This window comes from Meles meles, chromosome 21 (genome assembly GCF_922984935.1).
Source record: "Meles meles chromosome 21, mMelMel3.1 paternal haplotype, whole genome shotgun sequence".
NCBI classification, from domain to species: Eukaryota; Metazoa; Chordata; class Mammalia; order Carnivora; family Mustelidae; genus Meles; species Meles meles.
The window spans coordinates 42429485-42441344 of record NC_060086.1 but is presented as its reverse complement, the minus strand read 5'-3'; the positions used below and the strand labels follow the sequence as shown (position 1 = coordinate 42441344).

Below are 11860 nucleotides of genomic sequence, written 5' to 3'. Positions count from 1 at the left end.
GACTCCGGCGCCTGGCCTGGCCACCCCTCCCAGGGCTGGCGCTGGAGCTAGGGCGCCGCGGAGTGCGTGGGTGTCCCTGGCATGTGGACGGGCAGCCTGCTGCCGCCGCCCTGCCCGGCTGGAGTCGTGACTCTGTCTTCCCCAGCCCCGTGGAGGCGGGCGGAAGAGGGTGCTGCTTCACAGCCTCCAACCGTGGGGCTGTTCAGGGCGGGCTGCACGGGCAGGGGACCAGGCTCGGCGGCCCGGGAGCCATGGCGTTGTATCCAGAGGTAACGAAGGAGCGGCAGGAGACACCAGGAGGCTCTTCAATGAACGTACTGCCTGCCTTCTCTCAGGGGGCACCCCCGAGGGAGGGCGACTCTGGGTGACCTAGTTTGGGGGTGGGGGTGCGTGGACAAGAACAAGGCCTGGACCTTGGGTGGCTGGCCCTCTCGTCCAGTCCGGACACGGTTTCGCAGAGCCGGCAGGGTCATCAGGGTCCTGCTCCGGACGGTCTTCGTGCCGGCGCCACTCGGGCTGGATCCCTGCCGCCTTGCCCCCAGGGCTCTCCCCGGGAACCGGAACCAGCACTTGCAGCGTCCATCTCTGCAGAGGGGGGTGGGGCCAGAGCAGTCTAGCCCCTCCCTGGACAAGGGCCTCAAATACCCGCCTGGGCCCTGGCCTACAATCCCTGCCGGACCAAAGCCAAGGCATTGGTCTCCTGCCACAGACACACCCCCAGCCGGGATCTCCGACCTTGGTCCTGAGCCTCAAATACCGCCCCATCCACATCCCAGGTGAGTCTGGGGACTGGGCTGACCAGGAACCTGGATGGGGGTGGGGTCCCTCTGTTGGAGCCTGTTTCCCCAAGGAGTAGAATGGCCGTGGGAAACCTAGCACACCACTGGGGAGAGGTGGAGAGGCAGGGGAAGGATGTCCCTTGGACCTCTGAATCACAGGTCCTTGCCGGTCCCCCAGGGCTGGGGAACAGAGGAGTCGTTCAGTGTGTCTGACTCCAGGTCCACGCTCAGGAGCGCGTCCGTTCCTCCCAGCCCACCTGCTCTCCGCCATGGGTGGGCCCCAGGTCCTATTGGCCGCACTCTGGGCCCTGGGGGCCGCCGGGGCCACGGCGCTGCGCATCGGAGCTTTCAACATCCAGAGCTTTGGCGATAGTAAAGTGACAGACCCGGCCTGCGGCAGCATCATTGCGCAAGTGAGGCCAGGGACCGGGGGCGGGGCCGCAGCTGAGCCTCGCGGGTGACTCCACCACGCGTGACCCCGCACCTGCCCGTCCCTCCCCCAGATTCTGGCTGGCTATGACATCACGCTGGTGCAGGAGGTGCGAGACCCAGACCTGAGCGCCGTGTCCGCTCTCATGGAACTGATCAACAGGTGCGGGAAGGAGGGGCGGGGATAGTGCCCAGCGTTCAGAGGCCAGGCCCGGGTCGCGGGGCCCGGCCCGTGCCTTGACCCCGCGCTTGGCCCGTGTCTCTGCAGTGTGTCCAGGCACAAGTACAGCTTCGTGAGCAGCGAGCCCCTGGGTCGGGACCAGTACAAGGAAATGTACCTGTTTGTTTACAGGTGAGGGGCGGGGCCGGCACGCGGGGCGGGAGGGGCAGTCTCAGCGCGCCCACCCGCCTCTTTCCCCCAGGAAGGACGCGGTGTCGGTCGTGGACACGTACCAGTACCCGGACCCGGAGGACGCCTTCAGCCGTGAACCGTTCGTGGTCAAGTTCTCTGCCCCCGGCTCGGGTGAGGCCCCCTCCTCCCCGGGAAACCCCGCCCCCGCCGCCCCCCTCTGACCCGCGCCTCCCGCAGCTGCCGGGGAGTTGGTGCTCATCCCGCTGCATGCGGCGCCGCATCGGGCCGTGGCGGAGATCGACGCTCTCTACGACGTGTACCTGGACGTGATCGACAAGTGGGGCACGGACGTAAGGCCCGCCCCCCGCCCCTGTGCGCGCGTGCGGGAGGGGGCTGCGCGGGGAGGGTGCGGGGCGCGCGCGGTCTCAGCCCTGGCTCCGCGGTCCCCGCAGGACTTACTGTTCCTGGGCGACTTCAACGCCGACTGCAACTACGTGCGGGAGCGCGACTGGCCGTCCGTCCGCCTGCGCAGCAGCGAGGTCTTCAAGTGGCTCATCCCCGACAGCGCCGACACCACCGTGGGCAACTCCGACTGCGCCTACGACCGCATCGTGGCGTGCGGCGCCCGCCTGCGCAAGGGCCTCAAGCCCCAGTCGGCCGCCGTGCACAACTTCCAGGAGGAGTTCGGCCTGGACCAGGCTCAGGCGAGTGCGGGCGCGCGGGGGTAGGGAGGGCGGGTGCGTGGCCGAGGGCATGGGCGCACCCCTCCCTGCACCAGCGACCCGGAACACAGAGCCCTTAGAGGCTCAGTTCTGGCTGAAGGGACCATCTGGGATGGCAGAAGATGCCCTTGCCTCTTCTGGGGGGAGGGGGGTCTCCAGTCTGGGCCCCAGCCCACCTGCGGGCAGCACAGCGGGCTGCATCCCTGGCCGATGTGGGGTGCTCCTTTTCCTAGGTGGGGCCCGAGGGAGGGCAGGCTGCCCAGCAAGGGGCTCAGGCTCCACCTCCTCTCCAGGCCCTCGCCATCAGTGACCATTTTCCTGTGGAGGTGACCCTGAAGTCACACTGAAAACCCTCAAGGCCTGGTCCAGGAAGCGGCCTCCAGACTCAGGCCAGAACAGCCCTGCAGGGCTCCTTGTGGGGAGCTGGCCAGCCTCCAGCAAGGCCGAGGGCAGAGCTGGCTGGACGAGCGGCTAGGAAACGTCACAGGACCACGCAGTCTGTTTTGCCCATCTGTGAAATGGGCTACTCCGTCTACCTCCCAGGCTTGTGAGCAGTGGCCTGCAGAGCTCTGGACACAGGGTAGTGCTCAATAAACTTGAGCCGGCGCTCAGCCAGGATCGCGTGCTGGTCAGTTTCAAGGCCTCCGCGTCCTTTCTTAGGACTCGATCCCTCTGAGGCCCAAACTTTGGTCCTAGAGCCCAGTGGGCCCTGGGTCCCTGACCCTATGGGACAGGGCTGGCCTGGCCTGGCCATTTGACTCCCTGCTGGGGACGGATGACCCCCAGACCAGGCTGGCTCCGACAAGCCCGTTGCTTCCTTTCATTGCACAGACCACAAATGCTTCCAAACACCGCGCTAAGCGCACTTGGGGTAAACACACAGCCACAGTGTGGACGTGCAAGGCCAACCTCCCAGCCCCTGGTGTCCCTCCCACCCGACCCCGGGGGCCTGCGGACTTGCAGACACCTGCATCCGAGAGGCCCTGTGCAGTAACACAGGGACAGGCAGTCCGGAGGCCCTGGCGAGTAGGCAGGGAGCCCTTCAGTGGTGAGCAGGCTGGACTCCTCACGCAGCCCAGGCAGGGGCCACCCACACACCCCGCGTGGATGCAGAGCCCCTTCATGGGGCCACCCTGGGTAGGGTCCTTCTCGGGAGCCCTGGGCTGGGCAAGGGCTTGTCAGGGAGAGCCGTGGTCCGTATCCTGGGAAGCCTGTCGCCTGGGGACTGGGAATGTGCAGAACCGGGGTACGGGGCCCAGTGAGGCTTCTGGTTTTGGAAACAACTCCACTTGGTGGTGGGTCTGGGAACTGGCCTGAATGTATGGAGGAAAAACCTTGAAGAGTCCAGACAAATCTTCTGGTGTGATCTTTCCACAGACAGACCGCAGGGCCTGGAGCGCAGACAGACTTCTCAGGTCTGCCTCCCACGCCCCTCACCACGCCCCCTCCCCCTAGTCTGTGGACCACTGTGCTCCCTCCGTCTCAATGGGCAGATGTGGCGGCCAAAGGGCTTTCCTCTGGGGGGGTCTTCTCTGGGTCACCAGCCTAGGGGCACGCCCCCAGCAGTCAGGCATTTGGGTAGGCAGGGATGGGATCACACAAGGACTTTGCTCCCACTTCTGCTCTGGCAAAGGGGACGCTCAGCAGTCATTGTCACTGAGGTCCAGAACGGCCCGGCCTGCCGGTTCAGGATTCCCAAACCGAGGCCCTGCCCACCTGCCAGGCAGAAAAGGTGCTTGTGGGGGGCAGTGAGCCCTTGGGACACTGGCTACAGGAACAGGGCCTACTGAGACGATCAGAAAACGGCAGTACGTTTATACTGGAAAACAGCTTGTTTAAAACCGCTGGGAATCCGAGGGCCCCCGGGGGGGGCGCATCCGGCCACAAGCCCCATAGCGGCAGACCTGCCCTTAGCTTTTCTTCTGTTTAAGCTTCTCTAAGTAGGCGCGCAGGGCCTTCTGGATGGCGTCTCTGGAGATGAAGCTGACGAAGTTCTGGATGTCTGCGTCGCGCTCCTTGAGCAGGCGGTCAGCTGTGGGCTTGCGCATCAGGCTCTTGGTCAGCTGCCGTGCGTGGCCTACAAGACAGGGCCCGAGTGAAGACGCACTCCCACACGCCCGCCCCACTCCCCTTTCCCAGAGCCGCTGCCCAGCGGAGGCTCTGACAGCCGACGTCGAACACACAGAAACAAGGAACAAGGCGAGCACCAGCCGCTCCCCACCTCCCCGTCAGAAGCAGAGACGGTGACCCTGTGGAAACCGCCGCTTACCCCGTTGTGCTCACCCCCTGGTTACCTTCCACAGCACTAGGTACTCGTTCTCTGCACGGTTAGGTCAGCGAGCCTGACCCCCCCCCACCCAGGGAGCTAAGAATGGTTTTCACATTGTTTTGGAATTGAAAAAAGGACGTTTTGGGGCATGTGAAAATGATACGCACTTTAAGCATCAGCGGCCTGTTTCATTGCAAACAGACGCGCTTGCTGGGTCACAAACTCTTTGGATGCCCTCGGGATCCAGCGTCACGGTGTGGCTGTGACCGAGTGACCCACAGGGCCAACCATCTCGCCCCTGGGCTCCATCAGAGCAGATATAACCAGCCCGGTTCCCACCGACAGACACGCGGCCCGTCTCCGACAGCCTGTGCAGCGGGTTGAAGGGCGAACGTGCCCAGTGCCCCAGAGTCTGTGCACGGGGCCTTGTTTGGAAGAGGGTTTCTGTGGATGAAGTCAGAGTGGGATCGCGTTGGACTCCGGGTGGACCCCACATCCAACAACAGTGTCCGGACCAGAGAAGGGAAGGGGGACACCGGAGACACAGACATGCAGGGAGGCCACGTGGAGGGAAAGCGACTGGCCAAGGAGTGTCTGGAGACGCCGGAGTCTGGATGAGGCGGGAAGGAGCCTTCCCTACAGCCCTGCCGCCCTGCCCAAACCCGGATTTTGGACTCCCGGCTTGCAGACTTGGAGGGAACGCACCGTGGGGTTCTACGCGCCTCCCAACTCCCCCCCGTTGCCCGCCGTGTGCTAATTTGATGCGGTGGCCGCAGGACTAAGTCGGTCTGTGTCACAAACGCGTGTTTCTGACGTGCACACGACCCCCTTCCAGGAGAAGCCTGCTCTCACCGGGCGCCCCGGGCTGGGGGGCTGCTCGCTTTGCCCGCCCACCAGAACTGGCCCCTCCCTGAGCTCCTCACCTGGGATGGCCAGCCACTGGGTCAGCACCGACCGTGCCACGCTCTGCACCTGGTCTTCGGGCACGACCTGGTCCACCACGCCCACCTGGAGCGCCTCTGCGGGCGGGAAGAGCAGGCCCAGCTGCAGGGCGCGCTCCGCGGCGCGGTGCCCGATGGTGTTCACCAGCGTGTCTTTGAACCTGCAACACATCGGCTGGCTGGGGGGGGCTCTCAGGGGGACCGGCTTGGCCCTGTGCCAGGGGAGTGCCGGCGCAGCCCCCAACCTTACCAGAAGGGGGCGACGATGCCCAGCAGAGTTTCGTTCAGCCCTATGGCGTACTTGGGGTTGTCTGCCAGGACCCGGTAGTCAGAGGAGAGAGCCAACAGGCAGCCTCCGGCTGGGCTGACTCCCTGTGGGGTAAGAGACGCCACCTGGCTGTGCGTGCTGCTCCCGCTGCGGGGTGTGGGGGTATCCCAGAGAGGCAGGTCCCAGGGAAGATCCAACCCCCCCCCCCCCCCCGGCCCACAGTGCTGTGCCCACAATGGCTGGGCTGGGTGGTCACGATGGGCCCTTGGGCTTGGCCAGCGGCTCTTGGGGCCAGAGAATCACTCTGCCCAGAACCCTCCTATCAGGGTTGCAAGCCGCCTTTATTGTCACGGCTTTTGCCGGGACGCTCAAGCACCGACAAGTACTCAGCCGAAGCGGCCACGACATGACCCGCCACCATCTCCATCCCCAGCAGGACGTCCAGGACCCCCGGCTTCCACTGCCCTCATCTCGCGCACACCACGGCCTCAGAGACAGCGAGCTGCTGTCCGTTGTCCCGCACCCTGTGGGGTCTCCGACTTGCCGACCTTCCTGTTCGCCGGCTCCGACCCTCCCACACCTGACTGGACCCCCGTGTCGTCAGGAACGCGGCTTCCTGAGCCTGAGCAGCCCCTGCCTTCCCCAGGCCAGGCCAAAGCCGTGTTTTCAAAGGTGAATCTGATCCCGTCCTTGTGCCCCTGACCTTGTCACCTGGTCATGTTGACCTGTGTGCCTTGGAGGGTCTTTCCCGGCCCCCGGTTAGTGAGCGGGGTGGCCGGGGCACGGGGACACTCACGTTGATGGCCGAGACCATCACCAGCCGGGACAGGTAGAACCGCAGCCACAGCTCCTGCACGGCCTTCCAGTACTCGGCGTAGTGCGCGGGGTCCCTCCCGCACATCTCCATCAGGTCCAGGCCGGCGGAGAAGATGCCGGGGCAGTCCTGGGGGCGAAGGAGCCAGGGGCCCCGTCAGAGCCCGTCCCCTGCCGGCAGTGGGTCTCCAGGGCCCACAGGCACTCCAGAGGCGGTGGGGCCGAGGTCGTGTTCCCCGGGGCGGCGAACTGGGGCTTCGGGGCCCATGTTCTGAGGGCCCCCAAGGTCAAGCCAGCTACAGGTGGCAGGGCAGGCTGGGAGGGGCTGCTGTGAGAACACAGCAAGGCAGGGAAGGGACCACGATGAGCCAGGAAGCCAGACCTCTGCCCTGGGCTGTCACACCCGAGACAAGTGCTGGGGAGAGGCCGAGAAGGCGTGTGTCCTGTGCAGCTGCCCCGGGGGCTGACACAGCCACCAGAGGAGGGAGGAAAGCAAACGCAGGCCAGCAGACGCAGCTGGGATAGGGGACAGCGGTGGAGCTTTCCAGCAAAGACCTGCTGCCCCGGAAGGCAGACAGGGGTTGGGGGGGAAGCGGGAGTAGGGTGACGGAGCAGTCATCACGGGAAAAGCCCACTCGTGGGGCTCCCCCACGTGGAGTCACAACGTCCCTGAGCAAACAAGAATGGGGCCTGCATGCCCTGTCCCTGCTCCATGAGCGGGCTGACGGCGCGTGTCTCCACGGAGTCGGGGGACAGGTGGAGTACAGGAGAGTCACAGGCACCGTCCCCACATCCTCGTGCCAAGCGACAGGCGCAGGCTGCGTGCAGGGTGCTGTATGCGATTCCTTGCAGCCCCTGCACCGCCCCCGGAAGCCACCCTCTCGGGTCCTGCCCATGTTTCCCGGCGGCCTTGCAAGGCCACACAGGTGTGGCTGCCTCTTGCGGACATCCGTGCGCTGGGTCCTGCCCCGCCGAGGTCCCCTGCGTCCCTGGCACGGCCTAGCCCCACGAAAGCCGGCCCACATCCTCGTGCTCGGGAAAGTGAAGGTGAAGAGCGCCCTTCTGGTAAGGTTGGGGGCTGCGCCCGCACTCCCCTGGCACAGGGCCAAGCCGGTCCCCCTGAGAGCCCCCAGCCAGCCCAGGTGTTGCAAGTTCAAAGACACGCTGGTGAACACCGTCGGGGACCGCGCCCGGAGGGCGCCCTGCAGCTGGGCCTGCTCTTCCCGCCCGCAGAGGCGCTCCAGGTGGGCGTGGTGGACCAGGTCGTGCCCGAAGACACAAGGCGCTGTCGTCCTAGCAGGGGACGCGCTCTGTACCCTGACTACCATGGTGAGACTTCGGAGACTCCGCCGACAGTCTCCGGTGGGCCCAACCGCATCTTGGAAAAAGATGCAGACCCGCTGTTACCCCCCAGGACCTACGACTGTGACTGTCTTCGGAAGCAGGGTCTTGGCCGCTGTGATCAACAGGCGATCGCAGGAGAGCAGGGGTCCTTCTAAGGGGAGGGACATTTGGACAGAGAGACACAGGGCAGGAGAGGCGGGAGGAGAGGAGCCCCGGGACCCCCCAGCAGCTGGAGGAAGCGAAGAGGGAGCCCCAGGAGAGAATGCGCCACTGGGACCTGTGCACCCAAGCCCGCGGCCCGCAGTTCCGCGTCCCCATAGCCCCGCAGCAGCAGGCCTGTCGCAGGCCACCGCCTGTCGCGAGCCCACGGGACAGGCCCCTGCTCAGGACTCAGTGGACACACAGCCTAGAGCACAACGCTGACCCATTTACGGGCAGAGCACGTGGGCTCCTGAGGGATGCAGGCCAGCACCATTCCCCGCCCCCACTTGCCTGGTGGGCCGGGGAAGCAGAGGGAGGGACGCTTGTCTCTGCGGTGCTCTCTGCCTCAGGGCACGAAAGAGAGAGCAGCTTGCTCTCAAACTACACCCTAAATGGAACATTTCCAGAAATCATCCGGAGCACAACATTTCCAGGCGTGTGCAACGTGTCCAGACAGCCATCCCGTGCACCCCCGCCGGGAGCCGGCACAGAGCCCTCTCCTCCGCAGGGCGATGCTCGGCAAACCCCGGCCCCTGGCTCCCTGCGGTGGTACGCATCCGGCCGCACAAGCCCCACCGGTTCAGAGCAGTGACCACTCTGGGCCACACCTGGCACAACCCCAGGGTTTAAGGGAAGCAGGTGCACGCCCAAGGGCGCCCCCACCCTTGGCTGCAGAAGCTGGGACCACCTGCCTTTCCCAATGGCAGAGCCGAGACCTTCTCTGGGGGCTCTGTGACAGGGAGGCACCTCTACTGGGGGACACGCACGTGCCGAGCAGTCGGCGCCCGAGCTTGGAGCCCGAACTCGGAGCCCGAACTCGGGCAGCTAATGAGAACCCACCGACGTGATAATGATGGCGTGGAAGGCCTTGTCGCTCTCCAGCTTCTCCAGGCTGATGAGCAGCTCGGTCAGGAACTCCAGGCTGAAGCTGTTCACGGGCGGGTTCCTCATCTTCATCACAGCGAACCCTAGCGTGAACGCGAAGGGAGGAGAGCTCACGCCAGTCCCAGGAAAGCACACCCATTCGGCCCGCACCCTCGGCCTGCCCACAGCCAGATCCACCCAACAGAAATTCACCCTTTACAAGTGGACCATCTGGGTCGATTAGCGACCCGCAGTGCCGCGCGACCACCACCATCTAGCTGCAGAGTGGGTCTATCCGGAAGAGAGGACACTGCGCCCATCAGGGGTCACCCCCCTGCCCCTGGCTCCTTGCAACCCGTGGTTTCTGTGCCTACGGACTCATCTATCCTGGCCATCTCCTGGGAAGGGAAGCGTCCAGTCTGTGAGCTCTCCGGAGCACCGTGTTCTCAGGACTGACCCAAGCCGCAGCGTGGGGACCCCACTCTGTGCATCCACGCATGTGCTGGGGGACTCGTGGCTTGGTTCCGCCTTTTGGCTCTTGGGAACCACGCTGCTGTGAATGTTCGTGCACCAAGCTCTGCTCATCCTTCCTCCCAGGTGCAAGGGCTCCATCCCTGGGAGGAGCAAACGGCCCGAGTTTCTTGGGGTGGGGGGTGAGTGAGCAAGCTCTCAGACCAGGTGTGCAAGGAGGAACTCCCTCAGGTGCTCTTGCTCACGCTCGTTTACGGACAGAGGCCACAAACACAGGTGGCCAGATGTGGAGCTGTCCCTGCTGGCTGGGCCTGTGTGCTCACTGCCTGCCCAACCACAGACTCCAAGGGCCGCAGAACCGCCACGGTTCACTCCTCACTGACAACTAAGTCCTGGAGGCGAATGGGCTCCCTGGAGGCCTCTGAGGAGGCTCGTGGCACGCCCGTGTGCACAGAAGCAGCAATCGGCATGCCCGGAAGCAAGTTTCTGAACACTGGGCTCAGAGCATTTTCTGAGGCTGACTGGGTTTTTTTTCTTTCTGGAGAGTGCGGGACTGTGGGCGGCAGTGGGGAGATGAGGGCGTGGGGGAGGTGTGCGCATTCACAGCGTCTGGAGAAGACAAATCTGACCTGTCCGTGCCTCCCTGGACAAGACAAACTGAAAAGCACAGGAGGGCCCGGAACACTGGGCCTGCTTCCAACAAGTTCCCTGGCTGAGCGCCACAAGGCTCCCATCCAGGGAGTGAATCGCAGGCACCTGGGGCGGTCACGGCCCTCAAGACCTGCGGGCCCAGCATCCAGGCCCGAGCCCTGAGGCTCCCCCCCACCGCTGCCCCCCCCCCCCCCCCGACTGCTACGCCCTCCGGCTGGGTGGGCAATAAGTCTCACAGGAACACTGGGGACAGAGCTTGGCTCGAGACCTTTCCCCACTAGAGCATTTGGTCCACCTCGCCCTCTCCTTCCTCCTGCTCTGGCGTCTGGGGTCATCCTTTCATTCGCTGTCTCTGGGTTTGCTGACCACACCCGACAGGAAAGGGCAGAGGGAGAGACTCCGTGCCCAGCATGGAGCCCAGTGCGGAGTGAGTCTGAGATCAGGGCTGGTGCTGAAATCCAGAGTTGGGCGCTTAACCACCAGGGCCTCTGGGGCATCCTGAGGGTGACTTATTTGACAAAGAGCGAGCGAGCATGAGCTGGGGGAGGGGCAGAGGGAGAAGCAGGCTCCCGCGGAGCCGGAGGCTTACCTGGGCACCAGTTCCGCAGGCTGGGATCGCCAGCGGAGCCCCAGCCAAGGCGGATGCAGAACCGACTGGCCCACCCAGGCGCCCTCCAGTTTCCAATTCAATAGTTTAGATAAAGGGGCACAGCCGCCAAACTTCACAAACCCAAGCCTTTTAAACTTTTAAACTTCACAGTGACTTTAAACGTCACAGTGACTCAGTCCGGGGAGCGCAGGGCTCTAGGGTCCGCTCAGCTCAGGCGTTCTGGGGTCCAGCTCAGCGGGGAGTCGCCTTGGGATTCCCGCCCGTGCACACGCCCTAAAATGGACAAAACCGGGGGGAAGCCGCTCGTAAACCACCTACACTGGGGTCCCTCAGGATCCGAATGCAACAGAATGTGCTCAGCACCGGGCTGTATCGCGGCGTGCGGGCGTCCAGAGGCCCCCGGGAGCCTGGGAAGCCGCGGGAGGCTGCGCCGCGCTGGCCCCGGGCGCGCTTACCTGCCGCCGGGTCAGGCTCCACCAGCACCCGCGGGCTCCCGAAGCACCGCACGCCGTCCCCGCCGCCGGCCGCCGGCCCCGTCCGCCCGGGGGCCGTCCTGGGGACCCGGACCCCTGCGAACGACAGCGTGAGGCCTGTTAGCCTTGCCGCCCTCTGGCCGCGACCCCGCACCCCTGAACCCCGGGCCTCCTTCCTGCCCCCGAGCCCCTCCCCCGTTCACCGACACCGCCCCCCCCCGCCGCCCCCTAAGTCACGCACAAGGTCTCAGCAGGGAACGCGCCAGGACGCGCATTCCCACCGCCAGCGCCATCTTGACCCGCCCCGTTGGGGTGGCAGTCCGCCCGGGGCCATGCCAAGCCCCGCCCTTGGGCCCGCCCCTCCCAGGGGCCCTGCGCCCGCAGCCCCGCCCCACTTGGCTCGCAGGATGTCAAGGTCGCAACCGCCCCACTTGGCTCGCAGGATGTCAAGGTCGCAAGGCTCCTCCGAGCCCACGGTCGGGAGGCAGGTGTGGGTCAGGCTCTTCCCCATCCCGGCTGGCGGACACGGAGCTGCGCCTCAGAGGCTCATGGGGAAGTGAGCTCGCTTCCGGGGCTGTCGAGGCCAAGATCAAGTCCGTGGGGCAGCACTGAGACCCCTGAGTTCCCCAGAGGTTTGCGAGCTTAGGCAGCGACAAGGGGCTTTGGGGGAGGT

General features: G+C 65.3%; 2 protein-coding genes across 2 annotated transcripts; one reads left to right on the top strand and one right to left on the bottom strand.

The window, feature by feature from the left end:
• Window positions 1-82: 82 nt before the first annotated feature.
• DNASE1L2 (deoxyribonuclease 1 like 2) lies at window positions 83-3921 on the top strand. The gene is made up of 7 exons (XM_045992892.1): window positions 83-1192; window positions 1283-1371; window positions 1477-1560; window positions 1631-1731; window positions 1798-1910; window positions 2013-2264; window positions 2576-3921. The coding sequence occupies exons 1-7, from the start codon at window positions 1049-1051 to the stop codon at window positions 2627-2629; spliced, it is 837 nt and encodes a 278-aa protein (XP_045848848.1). The 5' UTR covers window positions 83-1048; the 3' UTR covers window positions 2630-3921.
• A 156-nt stretch (window positions 3922-4077) lies between these two features.
• On the bottom strand, window positions 4078-11557 carry ECI1 (enoyl-CoA delta isomerase 1). Its single transcript, XM_045992890.1, has 7 exons — window positions 11429-11557; window positions 11170-11283; window positions 8959-9086; window positions 6557-6703; window positions 5743-5864; window positions 5475-5653; window positions 4078-4359 (listed from the first exon to the last, which is right to left on the bottom strand). The coding sequence occupies exons 1-7, from the start codon at window positions 11478-11480 to the stop codon at window positions 4193-4195; spliced, it is 909 nt and encodes a 302-aa protein (XP_045848846.1). The 5' UTR covers window positions 11481-11557; the 3' UTR covers window positions 4078-4192.
• Between the last annotated feature and the right edge of the window lie 303 nt (window positions 11558-11860).

Coding starts and splice junctions, on each gene's coding strand:
- DNASE1L2 (XM_045992892.1), top strand. CDS start 1,049: ATGGGTGGGCCCCAGGTCCTATTGGCCGCACTCTGGGCCCTGGGGGCC. Junction 1,193..1,282: donor GCGGCAGCATCATTGCGCAA/GTGAGGCCAGGG, acceptor TCCCTCCCCCAG/ATTCTGGCTGGCTATGACAT. Junction 1,911..2,012: donor TCGACAAGTGGGGCACGGAC/GTAAGGCCCGCC, acceptor CGGTCCCCGCAG/GACTTACTGTTCCTGGGCGA.
- ECI1 (XM_045992890.1), bottom strand. CDS start 11,480: ATGGCGCTGGCGGTGGGAATGCGCGTCCTGGCGCGTTCCCTGCTGAGA. Junction 11,284..11,428: donor GCGTTCCCTGCTGAGACCTT/GTGCGTGACTTA, acceptor TGTCGTTCGCAG/GGGTCCGGGTCCCCAGGACG. Junction 5,865..6,556: donor TGATGGTCTCGGCCATCAAC/GTGAGTGTCCCC, acceptor CTTACCCCACAG/GGAGTCAGCCCAGCCGGAGG.